The sequence below is a fragment of the Martes martes genome (assembly GCF_963455335.1).
Source record: "Martes martes genome assembly, chromosome: 18".
In the NCBI taxonomy this organism is placed as follows: Eukaryota; Metazoa; Chordata; class Mammalia; order Carnivora; family Mustelidae; genus Martes; species Martes martes.
In genome coordinates this window covers 40,229,498-40,253,257 of record NC_137906.1, presented here as the reverse complement: position 1 = coordinate 40,253,257, position 23,760 = coordinate 40,229,498, and the positions used below count along the sequence as shown (strand labels likewise).

General features: G+C 66.2%; 1 protein-coding gene across 1 annotated transcript in view; it reads left to right on the top strand.

Annotated features, from left to right (window-relative positions):
- Positions 1 to 8,689: 8,689 nt before the first annotated feature.
- Positions 8,690 to 23,760, top strand: part of CACNA1H (calcium voltage-gated channel subunit alpha1 H) — a gene marked incomplete at its 5' end in the record, with an annotated part of 55,421 nt that continues 40,350 nt past the window's right edge. Inside the window, one exon of the mRNA XM_080830403.1 lies at positions 8,690 to 8,994. Within this exon, the coding sequence (XP_080686529.1) occupies positions 8,690 to 8,994 (305 nt within the window). The remainder of the gene's footprint in view (positions 8,995 to 23,760) is intronic.

The following is a 23,760-nucleotide window of genomic DNA, read 5'->3' as shown; positions in this document are numbered from 1 at the left end:
CCGCCCCCGGGCCGCCACCGGGAACACCTTCTCTGACTACAGTGAGAAGGTGATTCACTAATAATAGACGGGAATGCAAAAGGCCTCCATTGTTGCCTTGCCCTCTGCAGCCTGGGCCGAGGGAGAGGGGGAGTTACAGAAGGGACCCGTGGGGCCAGCTCAGGGCCTCCGGCCGACAGGAGGGACCCCACCCCACCTCCGCCATGTGCCTCAGAGAATGCAGGGCCCGTGTCGGAACCAGGATCACCGAGGCACTGGTCCAACACTCCCCCGGCTGCCTGCCGCACCTGCCGTGAGACCTCCCCGGCCGGTCTCCATCCCCACCTTTCATCTCCACACCACTCGGCTAGTCTTCGGGGCGTCCCCACTGCGTGTGGCCACTTTAGGCTGCAGGGCCCTGGCTGCCCACAGACCAGCTTTGGCTTCAAGGACCCAGGTTTCTTGAGGACCAGGCGGGCCGCGTCCTGCATCTGCTCCTTCCAGGACCCCCGGGCCAAGCGGCTGCTTGTCACAGGGTAGTGCTTGGAGGCAGACCCCAGGCAATCGGAAATTCCTTCCGCAGGAGGCAGGCGTCCCCAGAGCTGGGTGGGCTGGCAGGCCGGGTGTCCAGGCCAGCAGGAGAAAGCAGGCACCGGGGAGCCAGTATTAAGTGCAAGCATCAGGACAATAAACAAAAGACTGTTTAACACTAAATTATGGAAATGCCTTCAGAGCCCAGGCCTCTGCCGGCCTGCGGTGTGGTGGCAGGGGTTCGTGGGCTCCCCCCACCTGCAGGGGGGGATCCCCTGACCATGCGGGGGGGGGTTCCCCACCGCCCCACAGCAGAGCAGGATGTCTGTCCAGAGCGGCTATCCAAATATCCATTTAACAGTAAAGGTCAAACAGACGCCCGCCCTGGGGCCGTGGGTCGAATACATAGGAGGAGGCAGGAATCAGAGGCAGCCTGGCCTCCCAGCAGGGGCCGGCCCCCTCCCTCCCGGGCTAGGAGGACCGGTGTCAGGTGGGGGCCTGCAGGCGCTGGCTGGCTCGTCCTTCAGAAGTCGCGGGGTAGCACATTGGTCTGGGGGTGTCCTCCTGCCTGGGCTGTGAGCTCCTGCCCTTGGCCCACGGGGGTCGGAGAGGCGCAGAATTTGGGCAAGAGGCCAGCACGTGGACCACGTTTCAGGGTTCTCAATCCCCAGTGGGTGTGACTTGCGTCTCCTGGGGTCTCGGGGAGCGTCGGCGCACAAGGGAGCCTGCCAGGCAGAGGAAGCTGGGGCCCTGAAGTTTGGAGGGAGCACTGTGAGGGAGTCCGCCAGGCCAGGCCTCCCTGCAGGCAGAAGGCTTGGGGGGCCGGGGCTGGGGGCCCGGGGCTGGGGGTCAGTGGAGGAAGCAGGGCGGGGATGAGCGCCTGACATCTGCCGCCGGCCTCCCACTTTCCCACGGCCCCATCAAAGTCCTGGAAGCACCCTAGCCAGCACCCCCCCACTTCCTCCCCCCAGGTCAGCCCTCCCCCTCCCTCCCCCGGGTGTGATCTTGCTGGGGGCACCCCACCCAGCCCCGCTGCTCTCCAACCCCAGACTCGAGGCTGAGCCCCCCTCTCAGAGGAGGTCCCACCCAAAACCCCAGGAGGCTGCCCTGACTCCTTCGGGAGAGACGAGACGGCTAACGTCGCACGAGCCCGCCTCCTGCCCTGTCCCGCCCCAGACCAGATGCTGCTGCAGGCGCCTGAGAGCCCCCGAGGATCCGAAGGGACTGGCGAGCGCGGGGAGGCCGCCTCCGCCCAGGCACAGCCCCCTCGAGGCCTGCCCAGCTCCCACCAGGGCCACCTGCACCAGCACCAGCTCGGGCTCCCGGCTGCTGAGAACAGCCTTCCGTGTGGGCACCACCGTGGCAGCGTGGCCTTCTCCTTCGTGGCTCCGTTCACGGCCTCGTGGAGCTGTGATTCACACGCCACACACGGCCCCGTGTGGAATTCAGAGTGTGCAGGTGGTTCCCAGCAAAGTCGCGAGGAGGTGCGACCGTCACCCAGGCCCATTTTTAGAACGTTTCTGTCACCCCGAAAGGACACCCACCTCACTGCCCTCCCTCCAGCCCACGGCAACCTATCCACGTTCCACCTCCGTGGCTGCCCCTGTTCCCGACACTTTCTGTGGCCTTCTGTGTCTGCTTCTGTCCCTGAGCATCACCATGGCCTCGAGGGCCATGCTCCAGGCCGCGCGGCTGGCCCACTCCCTGTTCATGCCTCGGTAGTGTTCCCTCATGGGGGTGGCCTACATTCCGTTGGTCCGTGTGTGCACGGGACAGTTGGGTTGTTTCCAGCTTGGGGAACCGGAGAACATGGTAGGGGCCTCCTCCCAGCAGCCCTTCGGCCCCCACGGGATTTCCAGAGTTGCGAGAGGCCTGAGCCTCCCCCCACCCCCGGCACAGGGGGCCCCAGGGACCTGGTCAGGGCTCCGGAACATCGGGAGCCCCTTCGTGGGCCAGGGCCCCACGCTGGCCTGTGTCCCCTTCCGCAGCACGTCCCAGGCAGGGCAGGACTCCCACGGGCGTGGGCCACACTCGGGCTGTGCTCGCTGCCCTCTCCACCCTCCCTGCGCTCCGTCTGTTACGGTGGTGGCAGTGAGCAGGAGGGGTACAGAACAGGATGAGTGCCCTGCGGGGACAGCGGGAGGTCTAGGTGCCCCCAGAAAATGCTGTTTCCAACCCAGCGGTGATCGAACAGGATGGTTCCGCACCCAGTATTGATACCGACTGGATCGCCTCATGTCAATGCTCTACCGGACTCGCTGCTGCCCAAGAGCTAAGACCCCAGACCACGTCTGAAAGGCCGGGAGCCCCGAGCCCCTCCGGCCGTCAGCCAGGGTGGCCGGATCCCCCTCCCAGCACAGGGCCCTCGGCTGGGCAGGCTGCCCACGTGCCTTAGCACCTGCCGTAGGTCCCACCTGCGCCCACCCCTGCCCCAGCATCTGTAGCCCTGCGGAGCTGTGCAGCCCAAAGTGAGGGTCTAGACGCTGCTTCCCCTTCCGAGTGACCTGCCGTTGGAGTCTGGGGGCTCAAAGGGGCCCTGCCGAAGCCACACCCCACGACCTCCACCACCCCCACACTGTGACCTGAGGGGACCCGAGCTGGCGAGCCTGGGGCTGGGACGGAAGCGTCTGAGCCCATGGCGGGTGAGCGGGGGGACAGAGGCCGACTGGCCACGCAGGACACACACTCAGGGGGCCTCCCCTCCCCCTCCCCGAGCGTCTGCTCTTTCAGGTTGCTCTGACTCTGGGGGAGGGCACCCCAGGCCCCTGCAGAGTGCACCCAGCTTCGGTGGGGCCCGGACCCCTCCTCCTTCCCCGCCACGCCTCCCCTCCTGCTGCCAGGAGGAAGGTCACTGGGGAAAAGACACACCACCCGGTTAAATCAGAGTCTCAACTACAAACACGTTTTTTAGTATAAGTAGCTCCCAAACATTACACGGGATATATTTGTACTAAAAATTAATCATTGTTTGTCTGCGATTCAAAGTTAACTCAGAGGGACGCCTGGGTGGCTCGGTCCGTTAAGCATCCGGCTCTGGATTCCGGTTCAGGTCATGATCTCGGGGTTGTGGGACCGAGCCCCACGTCGGGCCCCGGGCTGGGCACGGAGCCTGCTTAGGGTTCTCTTTCTCTCCCTCTCCCACTGCCCCCACCACCCTGTCTCTCGCAAAACAGAACAGAAGTCAGCAGGGCCAACCTGTATTTTTAACTGCTGCATCTGACGGGCCGCACCCTGACGCCTCTGGGAGCGGAGTGGATGTGTGACTTCTGCAGCTGGGGGTGTGAGGTCCCGGGCACGTCCCCTGCTCGTCCCCGACCCAGTCCTGCCCTGCAGGGACCCAGCGGGCAGAGGAGTCGGGACCAGGCTGGGGCAGGGGCAGCAGAGGAGAGCTGCTCGTCTGGGAGAGGGCGAGGCCGGGGCCAGGGACACGCTCAGAGCCATGGGGGCCCCCTCCTGAGGGGTCCAGCCCCGTTAGAGTGTGAACTTACAGAAGCCCCTCCTTTAGCTGTTGCTTTGTCCTGGAGACTGGGAACGGGACGGAAGGGGCACCCGTGTCCAGCACTGCTGTTTAGGCTGGGCACATGGCAATCGTGGGCGGCCCCTGAGCTGGGGGGACACCAGGCAGGTGTAGGACTGAGACAACTGGCCAGGGGTCTGGGCCGCCTGCCCCAAAATCCACTCTCTGTGGAGCCTGGCCCAGCTTTCCTCACACTGAGGGAGGGGTCCCTCTAGGCCTGGCTTCCAGGCAGCATAGGGCTGGGCCCTGCTTGTCGGTGGCAGTGTCCTGTTGAGGTGGGCTTGAAGGGGATGCAGGAGGCCACGACGGGCTGACAACCTGCTGGCCAGGCCTCGGCACCCCAGAGGGCTCAGGCTCCCCGCTGCCAACGGCGCCGTGAGGACCACAGTCCGGCACACTGACCCGCTGGGTGACCCCGGGCTCACCTGTCCCGGCTTTGGCTCAGGTCCCTGCTCTTAACAATCTCCTTTGGGCTAGGCCTTCCCTGTCCCCCCCGCACCCCCTCCCCAACTGGGGCGGGCACGGGCCGAGCATCACGGGAAGCCACAGTCTGGCCAGAAAGCAGACAGGGACCAGCACACAGCGAAGGGAGGGCTGTAGGGCTGGCTTCGGAGAGCCCCGAGAGGGGCCTGGCGGGCAGATAGCTGGCTACACATGTCAAGCAGGGCCATCCCAGCGGCGGGCGCTGCGGGGCCAAGGCTGGTGGGTCTGTGGCCTGAAGCGACGGTGGAGGACCGTGCCCAGAGGTGGGTCCTGCTGGCTCAAGGAGGCTTGATCCAGAACCCGGGACCCCTGGGGGCTTCAGGAGGGAAGAGGGCCCATGGGGGCAAGGGGACGATCAGAGGGGGCAGCTGAAGGTCTGGACACGGGGAGAACGGCCTCGGGGGCTCCAGCCCGCCCACAGGTAGACAAGAGTGCCCTGAAGGGAACAGGTGTGCCCAGGAGGGACAGCACTGTGGCTGGGGGTGGGGTGTGTGTGTGTGACGGAGGTGCCCTCCAGGCCCCTGAGCTGAGCAGGGGGCCCCAGGTCCAGACAGCCAGGCCTGCCAAGGCAGAGGGACCCCCAAGGCAGCTGGGACGTTCCACAGCCGCACACCTCCGGGGTCTGAGTCCCTTTTCTGGGAGCGGGGTCTTGTCTCTCCCTTCTGCTGCCTGAACAAACGCGCCACTTGCCCCCCGCCCCCCCCCACAACACGCACACACCAGATCTTTGTCAAGGGAAAGCTTTGCCCTTAAAAAAAAAGAGTAAATAGCAAAAAGCAGAACCAAATTTTCCAGAGGCCTGGAGGATTTAAAAGACAATACATCTGAACACTCTGTACAGTTTAATTAAACAATTTTAATGCCAATTTCCAAATTGTCCAATGCTTCATCTTGCTTGAACATTCCTTTCTAGCGATGTGGACGTATCACTGTTTCATTGCTTTTAATGTCATTTTCTCCTATCAACGTATGATCTGCTTTTCATTTTCCCTCTGGGGCGAGACCGTCCCCACGTGGGGCAGAACCCTCCAGTGGGCCTCCGCTGCGTTCCCGTGCGCCCGATGAGGGCCCAGCGCAAGCCCGTGGCTGGGCGGCTCAGCCCCACTGGACGCCGTGGACGCAGAGTCGGCGAGCACCAGGCCAGGGGACACGGAACCTGGGAGGACCATTCCGGCAGGTCCTCAACTTGGGCAAGTGAAGGGGAAGGTAGTTGGGGATGGAAAATGCCCCTCTGGGGGTCTTTACAGCACCACCGGTGGTAAATGCGCCAGGGGTTTCTGAAGGCCATAGGCTTTGTCAGGTTATAGATGTTGTCTTTAAAAAATAATGTCTACTTTAAAAAATCCATGGCCCTGTCCCTTCTGCGGACAGCTGGAGGATGGAGCGTGACAGAAGAGGGTGACAGTCTCTCCTTTAGAATGACAGACAGCTTCCTCCCTGTACCACGAGATCCTGCAGAAGCCCTGTCCTGCCCTCCCATCCCCGGCACCACACCTCACAGTCCGCCCACCACATAGGCACCCCAGGCTCTCTCCGGGTCGGCGTTCTCCTGTCTGCCACAGGGCCTTTGCACAGGCTGCTCTCACTGCTGGGAATAACCCTTTGCTCCTCTTCTGGCTGCTTTCTCGTTCTCAATATGTCTGCTGCTTCCTTTCTCGGTTGTCCATGGCACTGAACACAGTTTGTAAATGTTTTTGTCCTGCATCCAAGGATGCGTTACTGGCTGCTCCTTCCTGGAATGAAGCTCCGGGGAACAAGGACAGGGCCTGTACTGGTCCTTGTCACTGCACCCCAGTTCCACCCCAGACCTGGCACACTGCAGACCCCCCACTAATTTTTGTCCAGCAAATCAGTAACAGCCTCCAACTAAATCCAACCTGGAGCTTCGCCCTAAACTTAATGAGTGTGTAGAAGATCAGGGACCTGCTTCAGCTCTGGTGTCTGTCCCCTCCTTGCAAGCCTCCCTGTAGGGCTGAGCTCTAGGCCCTGGGCTCTCCCAGAGCCTTCTCCTCCCAAGCTAGGGCCCTAATTGCTGTTTGAGGACCTTAATTACCGGCTGGGGCCCTCCAATGCTAAGTAGTAGCATTAAAATAGAGTAAATGTTTTCCTTTTCTTGAAAAGTTCACGTATACAAGAGAAGGTCCTGCTGAGCGGAGAGCAGCCTGTCCAGGGCACCTCCCGAGACCCACACCAGAGCTGCCCCGGCCATGTCTTCCTGTCCCTTCATCCAGTGCCTTCCCAGGGCACAGCTGACTCCTGGGACCTTCCTCCCCCTCTGCCCCTGCTCTGGCCCCTGCCCCACACAGCCCCTCCCCATCAGGGCTACACCTGGCCGTCCGCCCTGCAGGTGGGGAAGCTCAGGCTGGCAGGGACCTAACTGCAGCCTTGCCAGGTGGCCCTCACTCCATGCCATGCCAGCAGCTGGTGAGGCCCAACCAAGGCTCCTGGACTGGGCTTGTGGGGACCACCTGCCTGCTCTTTGTCCAGAGGAAGGGGCTTTCTGGGCGCTGAGGATGGGCTTGGAAAGAGGGAGGGAGCCGCCCCTCCAGGGCTGCCTGGGTGTGGGGAAGGTGCTCCCAGAGGCAGTCCACGGCGGGAGTGGGGGGTGGGGGGATGGAGTAGGAGCCTCCACCACGACCAAGGCGGGGCCCTGGGGTGGGGAGGAGTCACGAGCCACCGGCGCCCTCCCTGCTGACACCTGGCGGACAGGGCTCTCTGTGGGCCTGGTGGGGGCCGCCTGGTCTGGTCCAGGCTCTGAGGTACCGCCGGCCCTGCGCGCGGGGTTGGGCCCCGCGAGGACTCCGCTGCGGAGGGACCCCTGGAACACAGGCGCTCCAGTGACCTGTCCTGCATGTGCTCAGTGTGAGAGCGGGGAGGCTTGCCGGACGGCCTGGCCCCTTCCCCTTTCCCAGGCCCTCGCGGGTCTCCACCCGGGAGGGGTGGGCAGCGGACAAGTTCGCAGAAACTGCCTCGCGTTTGTGTGTGTGCGCGCGCGCTGGTGCCGGGGGAGATGCGGACGCAGGCGCGCCCAGAATCCCACCCACGGACACAGCAGCGCATCACACGGGCACGGTCACACCCAAAACACACACGCGGAGGGGGAGGGGCACGCGGCCTCGCAGTCGCGGCCGCGGCCGCCCACGCCCACGCCCGCCCGGCCCGCCCCCTCGGCGACCCCGGCCCCCGTCGCCGGGGTGTAGGGGCGGAGCGCGGCGGCGGCGGCGGCGGCGGCGGCGGCGAGGGGGAGGGGAGAGCCCGCCTCCGCGGCTCGGGCCGCCCCCGCAGCTGGGGGCGGGGAGCACGTTGGCGCCGCTCCCCGCCCCCCCGCCGAGCCGCTCCGCGCGCGCCCCATGGCGCCCCGCGCGCCCGGAGAGGGGGTGGGGGCGCGGTGGGGTCTAGCTCCGCCCCGCCCCCCCCGGGACCCTGGGAACCGGCGGGCGCCCCCCGCGATGGGGGAGGGTCGCCGCGCGCGTGCCTCGGGGCGGGGGCGGCCCCTCCCTCTCGGCGCCCCTGCGGCCCCGCCCCCGCGCCGGCCCCGCCCCCGCCCTCCGCGGCTCACTCCGAAGTTTCCTGCGCCGCGCGCGGACACGCTCCGGGCTTGCTCGCCGCGCCGCGCCCCCGCCCCGCCGCGCCCCCGCCCCGCGCCCCCCGGCCCCGCGCCCCGCGCCCCCGGCTCGTCCGCCCAGCGGTCCCCTCCGCGCTGGGGCCGCCGCCGTCGCCGCCGGGACAGCCGGAGCGGGAGCCGAAGCCGGCGGGCCGGGGCCGGGGGCTCGGGGCCGGGGGCGGCGCGCTCCAGCCGCGGCCGAGCGCCGTGCGGGGTCCGCGGTGACCGCGCCGCCCGGGCGATGCCCGCGGGGACGCCGCCGGCCGCCGGAGCGAGGTGAGACACGGCGGGGACGCGCGCCCCACTGCGCGGCGGGACCCGCTTCAACTTAGCGGAGCCGGCGAGGGGGCCCCTGGGGCCCCCGCCCCGGCGGTGGGGGAGGGGCGGCCCAGCCCTCGCCGGAGGGAGGGGGCGGGCGGGGGCGGGGGGCGCATTTGTCTCTAATAAGGGAAGACAAAGACATCCCGGCGGCCGCGGCTGTTTCCGCAGCTCCGCGGTGCCCGAGGCGGGCGAGGGGTGCCGTTCCCGGGTCCCGGTCACCGCCTGTCACCCCGCAGGTGCTGCCCGCTGCCACCATGACCGAGGGCGCGCAGGCGGCCGACGAGGTCCGAGTGCCCCTGGGCGCTCCGGCCCCGGGCCCGGCGGCGGCGGCGGCGGCTGGGGCGTCCCCGGCGAGCCCCGGGGTGCCGGGGCGGAAGGCGGAGCCGGGGTCCGGGCCCGGCGCGTCGCCCCCCGAGAGCCCGGCGGCCGAGCGCGGCGCGGAGCTGGGCGCCGACGAGGAGCAGCCCGTCCCGTACCCGGCGCTGGCGGCCACGGTCTTCTTCTGCCTCGGGCAGACCACGCGGCCGCGCAGCTGGTGTCTCCGGCTGGTCTGTAACCCATATCCTTCCAGGGCCGCCGGGCTGCGGCGGGGCGGGACGTGGGGGTCCAGCGCGCGGGACCTCCTCCGCGTGGCCCCCGCGAGGCCGGACTCGTTGGACCCGGAGCGGGCTGGGCGCGCGGGGAGCGCAGGGCAGGGCAGTGACGGTAGCGGGGGCTTCGCTCCATCCCCGGCCCGGGTGTCCCCCCGTGCCGAGCCAGCGCGGGATGGGAGAGGGTGGGGGAGAAGCGGCGAGGCCACCGCGAGCTTGGAGGGCAACGGGGTCGGCCGCGCGGGAAGTCGTGCCCTCTTGGGTGGCGGTCAGGACGGGAGTGCCGCCCCGTGGGCTTACAAAGTGTCCGCCAGAGGCGGGACCCTCGCTGGGGAAGGGGAGGCCGGCGGGAAGCAGAGTAAGGGGAGCGAAGTTTTAGCCTGTGCTTTGCGCTTCAGAGCGTCGCGGGAGACCCGTGGGGCTGGGAGGCGGTGCGAGTTTGCCGGCCCTTTTCCACGGAGAGATGCCGTGACGTTGGCTGTGAACTCTCCTCTCCAGGCTGAACTCCGTGCTGGGGCTGATTTAAGTCATGCGCAGCTGGGGGTGGGGGGCAGGGACGCAGCTGGCTCTGTGCGCTCCAGTCCCTTCCCCTAGGGCTTTTCCTGGCCTTGGAGGATGGGGCCCCCTCTCAGCTTCCAGCCAGAGTGGCACAGACTTTCAGAGAAGGTTCCAGAGTGGTGTCGGGGCAGCCAGGGGGCACTTCTGGGATGTAGGCGGCAGGTTTGGTGGCCCCCCAGCAGATGGTGTTTGGGGCTGTCCTGGTGGGCTCTGGAGGGCCCGGGGTCCTGCCTTTCTGGTTCTTCTGGCTGGTGGTGGGAGCCGGTTTTCAGGAGGTCGTGCCGGGGGTGCTGTGCCTTCAGGCCCCTTGCCTTGGAGGGATTGGACATCCTGGACAGACAGGGACAGGGGGTGGGGGTTGACCGAGGTGGGGACCTGCAAGTAAACTTTATTTATCAAAATCAAGACAGAGGCTAAAGCAGCAACGTGTGTGTATATTTTTCCTACCTTGTGTGTTCAACTGTATAAATATTAAATGTAAAAGAGGAAACTGTACCAAGAAAAGTATAAAACCCACGCTGCTTTTTTTCTCCAAATCCAAACATCGGCCGAGTCCGGTTCTGCTCCCGGTTGTGAAAAAGGGGGCCGTGGTCGCAGCCCAGTGGCCAGCTCAGGGCCTGGCCGCCTGCACCCTCGGCAGCCGGCGGGCGACACCTCCCCCATGTCGCGGCATGGTCCGTCCTCTCTGGAACTCCATCCTGGAGATGGCCCCAGGCACCTCACGGTTGGCAGGAAGGTGGCGTGGCTGGGTGTCCTGGCGGGTGACGGGGCCGTGTCTGTCTGAGCACCCTGGGCTGGGACGGGCCTGACGGTCGGCTTTGCATGCGTGTGCGGCATTTCCAAGCGTGTGCAGAGACCAGATAGGGAAAGAGCCGAGTGGGGCCTGTGCTTTGTCTCCGCTGACAGCCCCGTGTGTGGCTGCTGCGGGCTCTGGAGGCTGAGGGAGTGTGACGGTCTGACCCAGGGGTGCTGGGTGTTCTGTGTCCCTGAGCATGTGTGACAGGCGCACGTGTGTGTGACTCCATGTAGGGGAGTGGGGGCGGGGGTGGTCATGCAGGTAGGGTGAAGCCAGAGCGGCTTGGGGGATGGGGCCGGCCGGGCCTTGTGGTGGCGTCCCCATCTCTGTGCGTCCTTGTGACCCAAGGAGAAGGATGCCTTGTCGCTCTGGGAGCAGGAGGGCCACCGGGCTGGAGGGGGATGGCACTGGCGGGAGGTGGGTTCAGATCCCGGGAGGCGCTGATTTGTGTTCTCTGGAAATCCTGCATCTGTCAGGCAGGGTGGGCACGGCACAGCTTTCGGCCTCGTGGGGGCGGCTGCTGACCTCCAGCAGACGCCAGGCTGAGGCAGTGGGGGCGTGTCGGCTCTGGGGCAAACCTAAAATAAGCCGCGCGCCTGGACAGGTGGGGACCGGTTCCCCTGGCAAGCCCATGGGGCCTCTGCGCGGCTCGGCGGAGCGCTCGGATTCCTGCGGCTCGGCGGGCTGGCCTCGGGCACACACAGGGTGCGCCTGCCGCCGCCAGCTCCCTGTCTGCTCTGCTGCAGGGGACAAAGTCAGAGAGCCAAGTGGGATAATTGGGTTTGCTCTGGGAACCCACACTCGACGGAGGCTGGCGCAGTCCCAGCCAACGTCCCAGCCCCACACCGGGATTCAGTCGGCGACTGGAACGCGGGAAGGGGCCTTCCCCAAGCCCCGGAGCTCTCAGGAACCCCCGTGGGGGTGACCCCAGCACCCACGATACCGCGTGGTCTGCTCGGGCTCTAAGGGGGACTCCCGACGTGCAGCCGGGGAGCCGACAAGGGCAGCCCGCGTCCTTATCGATTGACTTGGCTTTTTGAAAATACAGCGGCGCTGGAACTTTCGGGGCAAGCGCTGTTTCTCCTACACAGGTTTATTTATAGAGGAAGGTGGGTGGGATCTGTGTGTTGTAGCCCGCGTGGCTGGGTTATGTTCTGCCCGGGCTCCCCCTGGGTTCCTGACTCCGCGCCTGTCTGCCAGCTGCACAGCTGCTGTGTCCTAGCACCCAGCCCGTGGGGCCTCTGGGGACGCTCACTGCTCGGGAGGGGGCACCAGGGGAGGCCGGCCGCAGCCCAGCGAGGGTGTAAGGGACCAGGAGGGCGCCGAGGAGGCCCCTGGGGGCTTGGGTGGCACGCACCTCTAGGAGTCACCTCCCAGGGGCCAGGTACAGGGTGCGCCTCAGCCTAGGGCTCGGAGAAGCCAGAGGACACACCAAGGTCACGTGGCTGCTGGAGGGCAGAGCTGGGGGAGCCCGGTCAGACTCTCAGGTCCCTGTGTTGGGCAGGGGTGCGAGGCTGGGCCAGTCCAAGTTTGTACTCATGAGAGCTGCTGCTAGCCGTCCAGCTGCTGCGAGCACGCGGGGCTCACGGTGGGTGTGGGTGTCCTGGTGAGGATACTGAGGGCATTGACCTAGAACAGGCCTGGTCCTTCTCTCCATCCTGCGGCCCACTCCGCCCCCGCAGACCGGAACTGAGCAGGACAGTTACACGTTGTGCTCACCTTCCTGACCTTGTGGCCGTGCTCCCCGGCACACTTTGCCTGACGCACAGGGCTTCCTTCGTGTGCTCTGGGGACGGAGCCCTGGGGGTGCTCCCCTTCCAAGCCCCTCCTCATGCCAGCATCTTGTTCTGGACCTGGGTCTCTGTTCTCCTGGCACCCTCGTGTGTCTCTGCTTGGATTCAGAGTCCCCAGGCTGGCCTCTCATGGGGAGTCCTTGAGAGGTTCTGAAACAGGTGCTGGACGGGCCTGGGGTGGGTCAATGGGAAGGCCATCCCGTGCCTGGTAGAATGAGGGGCTGTGAAGGCAGAAGGGGTGTGTCCAGAGTGGGGGGCCTCACCTCTGTGGGCTGGCCAGGGCATGGTGTGTCTGCACGGGCCTTGGGCTCCCCACGCCGCAGGCCAGTCTCCCAGTGGCTCCCTTTTTCTGATCAAAGAAGCAAAGGGGGACGGTGAATGTTCCGTGTGTCTGGATTGCGCCGCTGTTCGTTCACGCACATGCTGAGCCCTGAGCGTGTGCTGGCTGGGACGGGCCTGTCCCTGCTCTCCAGGCCGGCGTGAGCGGAGACAGGTATGGTGGGGGGCTTCACAGAGAGACTGCTGGTCCCAAGCGCTGGGGCGGGCGGCGGGGCGAGGCGGGTCTGAATCCCTGCCAGAGGCAGGTCGGAGGAGCCCTGTTCTTAGCGTGGTTGCTTCTGGAGGGCTTGGTGGGAGGGGGGTGTCCCTGGACGCGGACCTGACCTCTCGTTGGCCCCTGAGTGAGACCTGGACAGCAAGGTACTCTTTCCTGGGTTCTGTGCCCTCTCCTGGGTTCTGTGAGCTGCTAAGGAGGGCTTCCTGGAGGAAGTGAGGTTGGGTTGGGCTGTGTGGGTGGATAGGAGCTGTAGTAGAGAAAGAGCGGGAAGATTTTTGTGGGTTTTATAAGGGTTCCTGCTTCCCACGAGGAGGCGCAAGGGTTTGGTCTTTGGGAACCCGTCTTTGATGAAAAGTCTGGGTCTGTGGCAGCCTCAGCCTTTGAGGGGGGCAGGCAGTGGAAGGGGGGTTAGTGTGCGCTGAGGTCCGTCTGCGGGGACGGACCTGGCTTCTTGTGTCTCTGCGGCTTCCTTGGGACGGTCCAGGAGGGGTTGTGGCCTAGATTTTTCTCTTCTCCTGTGTCCCTATCTGGGCACCTCTGGGGCCCTGAGCTGAGCAGATGGTGGGTGTTCATTGAGCTTACTGGCGGCCTGCTTAGTCGGGAGAGGTCGGGAAGCACTGATTAAATGGGGTGTGCGTGTGCCGTGGTGAGGCCAGGTGTGGCCCCGTCCCCACATCTGCAGTCCAACTGGACCCTGCGGAGGGCCTGGGGTCCCTGGGGGCACAGAGCCCGGCGGGGGCTGCAAATTCTCTTCACTCTACAGACCTCTCTTGGCCTGAGCTCTGTGCTGGTCCTTGTGCTGGGCCTGCTGTGGTTCTCCGCAGGACTCGGGGATCTCCCGCTGTGTGCTCAGCGTGTCCTGCCATCGGTCACTCTGCATCAGGGCTCCGCTGGCCTGATCTCGGTGGAGGCAAGGCGCTGGGCTGGGGGGACCAGATAGCGGCTCTTGGGGGCTGGGGGCTGGGGAGTTCGCAGCAGCTGAGTGGCTGCAGAGACTGGTTGTGGGAGGATATGGAGCAAGAATGTCGCCTGCAGGGGAATGGCACAAGCAAAGGTCCTGAGGCAGGTGGGATGTATCCGTGAGCCTGGAGCTGTTCGGGTTTTGCTGCGAGGTAAAGGTGATGGGAGGCAGGGAGGCCAGGAGAGGCCTGTGAATATGGTGGGTCTGGACCGTGTCTCAGGGAAGAGCTCTGCGGCCGGGGGGGGGGTGGTGCGGTTTGGACTCACCTCTCAAGGGAGCGGTGATGTGGGGACCACGGTCAGGAAAAAATAGAGGAGAGGTGGGGGGAGGAGCAGACGGAGGGCGCTGCAGGGACAGATGCCAGGAGGCGGGAAGGTGCCAGTGCCCCCCCACCCCCCTGATGCCCAGGCAGGACACAACGGGTGCCAGCCCGTCAGAGGACCCTCTCAGACCCTGTGGGTGTTCTGTCCTCCCTGGCATGGCACGGCCCTCAGAGGGGTCCAGGGAGCTCCCTGCGCCTTCCTGTGGTGCAGCGGGCCAGACGGCACCTCCCGGAGTGGCTGGCAGGACTCCTGGTCCAGGGTCAGGATGTGGGGGAACGCGGGGGATGGGCTAGCCTATCAGGCGTCCCGGAGAGGAATGCAGGGCGGCTGTGCTTGTCCCACTCAGCCTGCTCTCTGGACTCTCAGGGGCCAGACCTCGGCCCCAAGCCATCAAGGTCAGGGGGGAAATGTTATCTCTGCATCCACGTGTCCTCGTGTCCAGTCCCTGTCCCCCTCTCCCGCCATCTCCCCATCTCCTCTTGCCCCCCTCCCCGCCAGAGGCCTGGTCAGGAACAGGCTTTCTCTTTCCACGGCAAGTGGGTGGGGGGTTAGGGTCGCGACGACTCGGTTACGCTCTTTTTTCGGTGGTGATACAGGTAGGAACAGGAGCACTTCTGAGTCACAGGGAGGAGATGGGGGAGTGGAGTCCGGGGACAGCCCCACATCGTTATTTAAGGTCTGGATTCCCAGACGGGATGGGGTGCAGAGGAAGACAGCCCAGCCCTTGGGAGCTGGCAGCGGCTTCGGGCACCGTCCCCAGAGCACCGTGCCTGCCACAGATGACAGATGGGGGCCCTCCGCTGCGCGTCTCCGCTGAGTGAGTAGCAGCTCTGCTCACAGGCCCCCCCGGAACAGACGCACGCCGTGCAGGGGAGGTGAGGCTGTGTGTCCCCGGCCCCCCCGGCTGCCGGGAGGGGTTGTTGGCTCCTGGAGTTGTGATTAGTGGGACCATGGATGAGGGCGTGAAATCAGTGCGCAGGGTGGGCGTGATGCCCCCCGTGCGCCCCAGCAGCCGGCAGCCTTGTGAGGGGAGTCCCGGAGCCGCTCCTGGGTGGGGGAGCGTTCGGGGGCACCAAGAGCCCCCTGCGTTCTTTGTAATGCACACGAGGACCAAGTGTGTTGCACAGCAGAAGTGCTGTCCCCAGGCGTGGAAGTCTCAGTCCCGGCGTGGCGATGGCTTCGGGTCCAGACTGGTACAGGTGGGCCTGCGATCTGGTCGACATCTGGCCGACGCGCTTATGCTGGGCGGCCCCAGGCCCGGCCTCCGCGTCTGCCGACCGCACCGCTCACGCAGAAGAGGGAACTGACGTTAGAGTGCTGGGCCCGGCAGGGGTGGGTGTGGGTGGGCTGGGCCGTCATGCTCGGGGTGCCCAGGGGCCAGCAGCTCCCCTGGCCCGCTCAGAGCCCGGAGCAGGTGAGTTCTCCTGGCCGGGTGCCGTTCCCTATTTTGCTGGAGCTGAGCGAAGCCGGACCCTGGCACGGGTGCTGAGACGTGCTTGGCCAGCCGCGGCCAGCCTGCTTGGTCATGCCGTCCTCTCTCTCCGTGCTCTGCCGGTGCCTCCCCCACTCCCAGACTCGGGGAGGTCAGAGCCCTGGACGCTGGGGACGTTGGTGCGGAGGGTGTGGCCGCCAGCGGGACCCTGTGTCTCAGTTCCTGGGTGGCCTGAGGGCCTTGGGCGGAGAGGTGGGGACGACACCGGCTCTGCAGGGTGTGTGGCCCGAAGTCCGAGCCCCCTCATCCCGGGAGGGCCCCAGAGCCTTCCAGGATTCCTTAGGTGTTCCTGGCACCCCTTCCTGTAGCCTGGTGGTGGCCCCATGCCAGCTTTGGTTTTTCCTCACAGGGTCCCGATTGTCATCTTGGTCACTGATAGCATGGGGTCACCGGGGACCCTGATCAGTGGGTGAAGGGCCCAGGCCAGTGCACTGCTGGCCAGGGAGAGGGCCTCGGAGACCCCTGGGTTTGCCCTCCGTGCCGTCCCCGGTTCTGAGAGCACGCGGGGCTCCCCTGGGTTCCCCCATCCCCGGACTGCGTGTGGGGTGTGCAGTTGCGGACATGGGAACGCGGGAGGGAGAGGCAGAGGGGGGGTTCTTTAGCAAGACCGGAGCTGTTGGGGCGGACAGGGTGTGTGTCCCTGAAGTCCGACGGAGCGAAGGAGCGGTAGTCTGAGCCTGGGGGGTCTCCTGCTCCAGACCTCATTCCTGTGTCGGAGGCTGGGGCCCCTTGGGTCCCCACCCCGAAGCTGAGAGCCGTGGTGGACAAGGGCTCGTTCTGGGGTTGTGTTTTCTGATCTGAGGGAGGGGCCTGCGTCCTGGTCCCCATCACTACTCGGTCTCCAGCCATTGGAGTGGTAGCATCGAGTCTTGGCCGGGGGGCGGGGAGCTGGGGACCACCCGCTGGCTCGTGGACGGAGGGCCACGTATCCCCTGGGAGGATGGCCAGGGAGCTGGGCTGCAGGCCCGGGCCGTCGGGGACAGGCAGGGTTTGGGTCTTCCCCGATGGCCTTTGGGTGGTGCCTATGGGAACAAGCCCCCCAGATTCTCGGGTGTTCCTGGCACCAGACCTGAGGCCGCAGCCCACGCTGCCCACTTGGTGCCCCAGGGACGACCTTTGAACCTCTCCTGCCCCTCGGGCGACCCAGAGGGTCTGGGACCAGCTGTCTCTCTCCCAGCTGTGTGGCCTTTGGGTGACCTCTCGGAACTTGGTTAGGGCCCGTCCTCTGGGCCCTGCCCTTGGTGCTGGCCCGGGGAGGGTCCCTACCAGCCCGGGAGCTATTGGCGGGGGCGGAGGGAAGCAGCAGCAGGAAGGTGGCAGCGCCCCTGCTCTGCGGCAGGGCATCGTGGGGCAGCCCGGGTCAGGGGCAGGCGGGGGCACCGCACCTGGGAGGGGCTCTGGAGCTGTGCACGTCGCCCACTCCAGGTAGTGCGTGGGAGCCAGTGTACTGGCGTGACTAGTATCCCCCAAGTTCACGTCTACTAGGAACCTCAGAACGTGGATTTCCATGGCGGTTGAGTCTTTGTGGCCTAACCAGGGTGAGACGAGGTCAGTCTGCAGTGGGGCGTCCTTGGCATGGTGGCCGTGTGCTCAGGAGAGGAGCAAAGACAGAGGCAGACCGGGCACGAGATCATGGGAAGTTGGGGTCGTGGGTCCGTGCTGCTCAGGTTTTCCTGCGGCCACTGGAACGGGGGGACCGCCAGAAGGACCTGGCATGCCGACACCTCCAGACTGAACTCCTGCTGCCGCAGCTCGCACACCCCGGGCGTGCCCTCTTGCTGTCCCCCCGGAGGGAGATAGAGGGGGTGCTGGATGTCTGACCGGGAGGGAGTCCTTGTTAGGTTATGAGTCATGCCAGCTGGGCCGTGTCAGACTCTCTGACGAGCCACCCGGGGAGAGGGAAAACCGACCGTGAAATCAGCCACTCGGAGCAATTTGGGGTGGATGGAGTGTGTGCCCCTGAAGTCGCAGGCAGCAAGGCAGGCCTGGGCTCTGAGCCTGGGGGATCCCTCCTGCTCTGGGCCCTGGCAGGGTGTCAGAGGCCGGGCTCCGCGGTGAGGAGGGGCAGGGGCGGCGCCTGTTTCTGTGCCCACGTCCTCCGGGCTGCTGGGGGGGGGCTTCCCCAGGGAAGGGCCTGTCCCGATGTCAGCTCTGCAAGTCCCTTTCCTCTGGACTGGCCCGCCCCCCCAGGATAGAGCCCCACAGAGATCCCTCTGGGAGTCCGAGGCCCTCGGACCAGTGTCCTCCCCCGCCCCCGCAGGTCCCTGCAGCCCCAGGGACACACAAATAGAGTGTCAGGACCAGAGACAGAGCCCCAGGTTGAGCCCAGCATGACCCCATCCTGAGACCTGTGGTCGGGCGGACACTTTCTGCAGGGACTGCTAGCCAGCTGAGGACCCACCCTGTCGCAACAGAGACTCTGGGGGCTGGCCCTGTTCCCCTCCGAGAAGCCGCAGAGGGGCTGGGGAGTGGCCAGAGAAGAGATTGTCTCCAGTCTGGGGGCGGCCCCCTGAGGACCCTCCTCCGGCCCCGGAGCCCAGCGCCCCTTCATTCTTGGGTGACAAGGGCGTGCTGCCTTCCCGGTGAGCCCCAGCTCCCGGGGGCCTTGTTTGGGGTGCCGCGGCAGGGCTTGGCTGAGTCATGGGGGTGGGGAGGGTGGAGGAGAGCCAGGCCCTGCGGGGCCAGGGTGTGCAGGTCCGGGGGACGGTTGCTCCTGGGCTGTGGGCCACTGTGGGCAGAGGGGTGGGCAGGTGGCACGTGGGCCCTGGGGAGCCGTGTGACGGGCGGTGGCCCAAGGACCTGGTATGGAGGGCATTGGGGTGTGGGCCCAGGCGGGGGCACTGGGCGTCTGTGTGGCCTGTCCGTGGCCTCAGCCCCCCGCAGAGGTGGAGCCCATGCCTGGAGGCCCAGAGGACATTCCCTGGGCCAGGTGGGGGCCACGTGGCCTCGTGAGCCCGCTGCGTCCCTTTGTCTTTGCACCGGTCCCCAGCCGGCCGCAGTCTGATGAGTCAGCCTGCATTAGCGCCTCGTGGATGTGGACTGGGACGCGGTCTGGGGCACAGGTTGCTGGCAGGGCGGCTGTGCGACCTGGCCCCGAGCTGGCCTGCCGTGTCTGGCACGCGTGTGACGTGCCCTCAGGCGTGGCAGGCCCAGCCCCTTAAGTCCTGAGCTGGAGTGCCCTGTAGGCGCCTCGGGGAGACCTGGTGCAGGGCGTTCCGGGTCCTGGAGGACCGCTCACATGGGGCGCATGGCCTGCCCCCCGGAGGCCGAGGGGGGCTGCTGGGGGCTGGGGGCTGGGGCCGGACATGGGAAGGGGCTGGCAGAGGGCGCGTCGGGGAGAGTCGCGGCGGGGAGGACACCGTCCGATTGCAGGGGGACAGGGCCACCGTCTGGGAACTCTCCGCCTGGCCCCGCTCGCTGGGATTGCCTGGGGGCTGGGGGCCCCGGCCACTGCCCGGGAGCACTGTAGAAGTCTGAATCCACACCAGGGACGTGGCCCGCTGGAGGGCCTGGGGCCAGAGGCTCACAGACCCACAACCACAGACCGCGGTGTCACGTTTTAGAACCGGGCGTGCCTGACGTTTCTGAATGTTCCAGAGCTTGCCTTTTTTTTTTTTTTTTTTTTTTTTAACTTTACTGTGAAACGGGGGTCGCTTGGTTAAGGAGGGGACGCAGGCTGTGGGAGCTTGCGGGCAGAGGCTGGGGGGGGCCCGGGGGAGGGGGCACCAGGGCAGAGAGGAGGGTGTTGGCTTTGGGGGTTCAGAGGGCCCAGGCTGACACCTGAGCACACCGGGGTGGGGGGCCTCCGTCCCTGCACACACCCTGTCCTGGTGTGCCACGTCCAGAGATTTGCTGGCCTCCCACCCCGCGACCTTCCCTTCTCTTCCTCCGGGGCCGGATCCAGCATGACCGAGCAGGGCCCTGGGTTTGCGACTCCGGATCGGGTCAGGGGCCGTGCTGGGACGTGACTGGCAGCAGGCGGGTGCAGTGCGGGACGGCTCATGCGCCCACTGACCGCGGGTCTCGGCGTCCCTCTGCTCCGGAGCCGGCTCGCGGACAGGCAGCACCGGGAGAAGCGTCCTGTCTGCCGCCTCAGACCCAGTAACCACCTCTCAGTGTCAGGGAGTGCTTGCATTGTCACGTTTTCTCGGGGCGCCCGACCGCCCCGCGTGGCCAGGACGGAGCGGGGGGCCCCTGCCGTGCCAGGAGGCCGTGGCCGGGCTCTGGGTCACATTCCCGCCTGCGGCAGGTGTGCACGCCGCGTGGGTTGGTCGCCAGTTCCCGCCAACCGTGGGGCAGGGGTTGGAGGCGAGCAGTCGCCCTGTTCGCTGTGGGGAGCCCCTGCCTTGGTGTCAGCCCCGGGGGTGCGCAGCACTGGAGTTCTGTGTCCCGACGGGAAAGTGTGGCCCAGTGCAGGTCCCTGCGCGGCCTCGGGAACTCCGAGCACACGCCGGCTCGTGCTGTCACAGATGTGTCCTCGCACGACTCACGCAGAAAGCACACAGTTGTCTGGTTTTTACAACCCGCAGAGCTGTGTGGCCCTCACTGTCAACTCTGGAACGTTCTACTCCCCCCAGAGGGACCCCAGCTCCTCCCCTGGCACCCCCGATCTCATCGTGTCCCTGGACGTGCCTCTTCTGCGTGTTTCCTAGAAATTGGATCCCACGCCGTGTGGCTCTTTTCCCGTGGCCTCTGAACGTCGCCTTCTCCAGCTGGGGCCACGCCGTAGCGTCTGTCAGGGCTCCGTTCTGTTGGTGGCTGAGCCCCGTCCCGCTGTGTGGACGGACCACGCGTGTTCGTCCGTGGGAACGTCAGCTCTCGGGCTTTTCCGGCCTGTGCGGCGCCGGGAGCAGACCAGCCGTGTGGTCACCGTTTGGCCCTGATGTCGGTGCTCGTGGGTGCGCGCCCGAGAGCGGACTTGCTGTGTGGAGCTGTGCTGGGACCTGCTGCCGCATTTTCCAAGGCGGCGTCTGCTTGTTGAGCCCCAGCCCCACCGCACGTGGGGTCTCTGCGGAGCTCTGTGGGGGCGCTGGCGGTCGTCCCGGAGGAGGCAGCCGGCGAGCAGCGGGCACGATGCCCAGCCTGATGCAGCGTGAGCGGGGCCCTCCCCGCCTCCCTTCCTGCACACACTTTGGGGTGTCCCCGCGGAGGTGGTCTTGGCTGCCCCCCAGGTCAGAGCGGCCCTTCTGATGGGGCTGCCCTGTGGGGGGCCGTCCAGGCAGGTCGGGGCCGTCGGAACCCCGGGGCCAGCCAGGCGGGGCGAGGCGTGTGCTGTGCGGATCTCGGGGTGGGGTGGGGCTGGTGGCAGGTGGGAGTAACAGGCGTGTGCGTGCACACGCGTGTGCGCGTCTGTCCGTCCGGCATCCGTTCCTTCATCAGCTCTCTGGAGAATTTCAACACCCACACTTGGAATAAGAAAAAAATTATTAATGAGCTTGGAGCGGTTGCCATGGGAACCTGTTGCTAATGAATCTCTGGGGTTCCTTTTACCTTTGCCGAGCAGCGCTCCCAAAGACGACATGTTTCCCACTAACCAGGTTGCCGTGGCAATGCCTGTCACTAATCCCCAGCCGGGCTCCTGGTTTCCTGGCCTGGCCCCGCTTACGTAAAGCAGTTCAGCGAGTGCAGGGCTGCTCCCAGAATGGAGCCCCCTCGGCCCCCAGCCTCCCCAGACACCCATCTCCGCGAGCAGCCGGCCATCCCCCTCCCGCCGCGGGCCCCACGTGCAGTCCCGCAGCCGCGGGAAACAGAGGCCCCCGGCCGGGGTGTTTGCTAGAAAGAGAGGCGGTGGAGGGTCCGTTTGCTGCCGGGCTCGCCGCACGTGCTGCGCGGGGAGGGCTGGCCCAGAGTGGGGGTCGGTAAATGCTGAGTGGGGGAGCAGTGTGCCACTCAGGGCGGGGGGAGCTGGCTGGGGCCCCGGGGCCGGTACCCAGGCCTCTGTCTGGCCCAGGCCTGGTGATGGGAGAAAATTCCAGAAGGAGCGTGGACACCTGTACCCTGAGAGGTGGTGAGACCCCTTCAAGGCCAGGTGTTTTCCGGCAACCCCCAGTCCACGCAGACATCCAGGAGGCGTGGGCGGAATGCCACACCGACTGACCGCGGTGTCAGTTTGGCCAGCTCCAACGCTGGGGCCTCCGCGTGGGGGGGCGACGGTGGTGCGTGGCCTGGGCACCCCCCCCTTGCGTCCCGCCCGTTGAGTGTCTGTGCCGAGGCTGGAGCTTAGGCACCTGGGGCAGGTGGACCCTGCTGTCGGTAGTCTGGCCGCCTGCCTGGGCCCGGCTCTCAGACAGGGCCAGCCGGGTGGGGAGGCTCCTGACTGGAGGGTGTGGGCTCCTTCGGCAGTCGCTCTGGGATACCCTCCGGCTGCCTGAGTGGGTGTGAGGTAGGGAGGCGGGCGGCTCTGTGCAGTTGTCCCCATAGGAGATGTGATGGTGCAGGGAGGGCTTCCTGGAGGAGGCTATCTTCACACAGCTCTGGGAAGAAGGGGGGCCTCCGTCAGGGCGGTTTCCGGTGTGTTTCGTGGGCCCTGACTCCCCTGAGAGCCCCTCCTCCGCTGTGGGTGAGCTCTAAGTGCAGCTCAGGGAGCCGCTGGGGGCACCCTCTCCTGACTCCCTTGCTGTGGTGCTGCCTTGTCTCTGTGTGCGTGGGCTTGGGCCGTGTGACAGAGGACCCCAGCCCACAGCATAGCACAGGGTGTGTCGTCTCCCAGTGCTGGACGCGGGGCGTCCGAGACCGAGGCCTGGACGGGGCCGGCTGCTCCTTGTGTCCTCAAGTGCTCGCTCCAAGTGTGTGTCTGTGTCTCCTCCTCCTGGTTACAAGGGCGTCAGGGACGCTGGGTTAGGCCCATTTTACCCAAATGTCTTGTCCTGTCGAAACGTTCCTTTCCAAGCATAGTCTCTCTCTGAGGGTTCCGGCCTGGGAGGTTCTGGGGAAGGCTGCTTCCCAGCGCCCCCATGGTCCTGGATCACCTCTGGGGCTCCCTGTTCTCCCCGAGCCTCCCGGAGCACCAAGCAGGGTTCCTGGCCCACGTCGGCTCCTCCAGCTACACCTCCTCCATCCAGCTTCTGCAGCCCGCCCTGGGGCCCCCGAGCAACAGCCCCTGGCCAGTGAGCGTCTGGGCAGCAGGCCTGACGTTGGGCTCCCTGGGGCAACAGTTGGTCTCACAGGCCCTGGTAGTAAACCCACCGGCTTCCTGTGGCCCGGCCCAGGGCTTCCTTCTGTCGACAGCACCCTCGCAGGGCACTGCTGACCTTGGTAAAGGTAGGGGGCGGCCTGTATCCCCCGGTGCCTCCGCCCCCCAGGCAGCATGTGGAGGTAAGCCCAGGCTGGAGTCTCGGGTCCTGGAGAGCTCCCCGCCTGCCTCCGGCGATGCTTCTGCCTGGGGCCCGGGGCTGATGGCTCAGGGGTGCTCAGGACAGCAGGGAGGATGTGCGGAAGGTTCTAGATAATTCTAGATGGCAGAGTGATCGACGTTGGGGTTGCAGTCCTGGGGAGTGGGGACCAGAGAAGGGAGGGAGGTGGGCTGCTGGGCAGTGATCCCGGGCCGAGGTCTCCACTCCCCACGTTGCTGTTGGAGCTCCTGGGCCCGTGGCTGCGTCTGGGTCTCCAGGTCCTGCCAGGCCCAGCCTCCACCTTTCTCATTTCTCAGGCTGGCCCGACCAGGAGTCATGGGACATCTGTTCTGAGAGGAGAGGAGGCTGGGGTCTTGTTTTAGGGGCAGTAATGGCCTGTGCAGTCGTGGCTGGAGGAGTGGGGTTTGGTCCTCGGAAGAGCAGCTGGTGGGTGGAGGGGCCGTGCTGGTGGGACGTGGAGGCCTGAAGTCTCGTGGACTCTGTCCCTACCTGCGATGTGTCTGAGCCTCGGGGTGTCCCCTCCCCAGGCGGACACCACGGGCTGAGGGCAGCTGTTACATCAGAGGGTGGGTGCCCCCGGGGGGCCCATGGCCACCCTGCACGTGTCACCCAGGGGCCCCTCCTGGCCATGTGCTCTGCCCCTCTCTCTGCTGTTGCCGAGCCCGATGTCTGCACGGCTCGTCGGCGGCCGCCCCGGCCCAGTCCGGCTTCTCAGCGCTGCCTGGTCTCCTTCCTGGAGGAAAGTCAGCCTCAACTCACTCACGGAGACGTTGATCACAGGCAGAAAGGCTGGGCAGCCGTGACTCCTCTGGGGCCAGGCTGTCTAAGCAGACGTTTGGAGAGGGGCCGTGTGAACGGGTGTCCCCTGGGGCTCGGTGACCCTCCTGGCCTGAGGCAGCTGGGT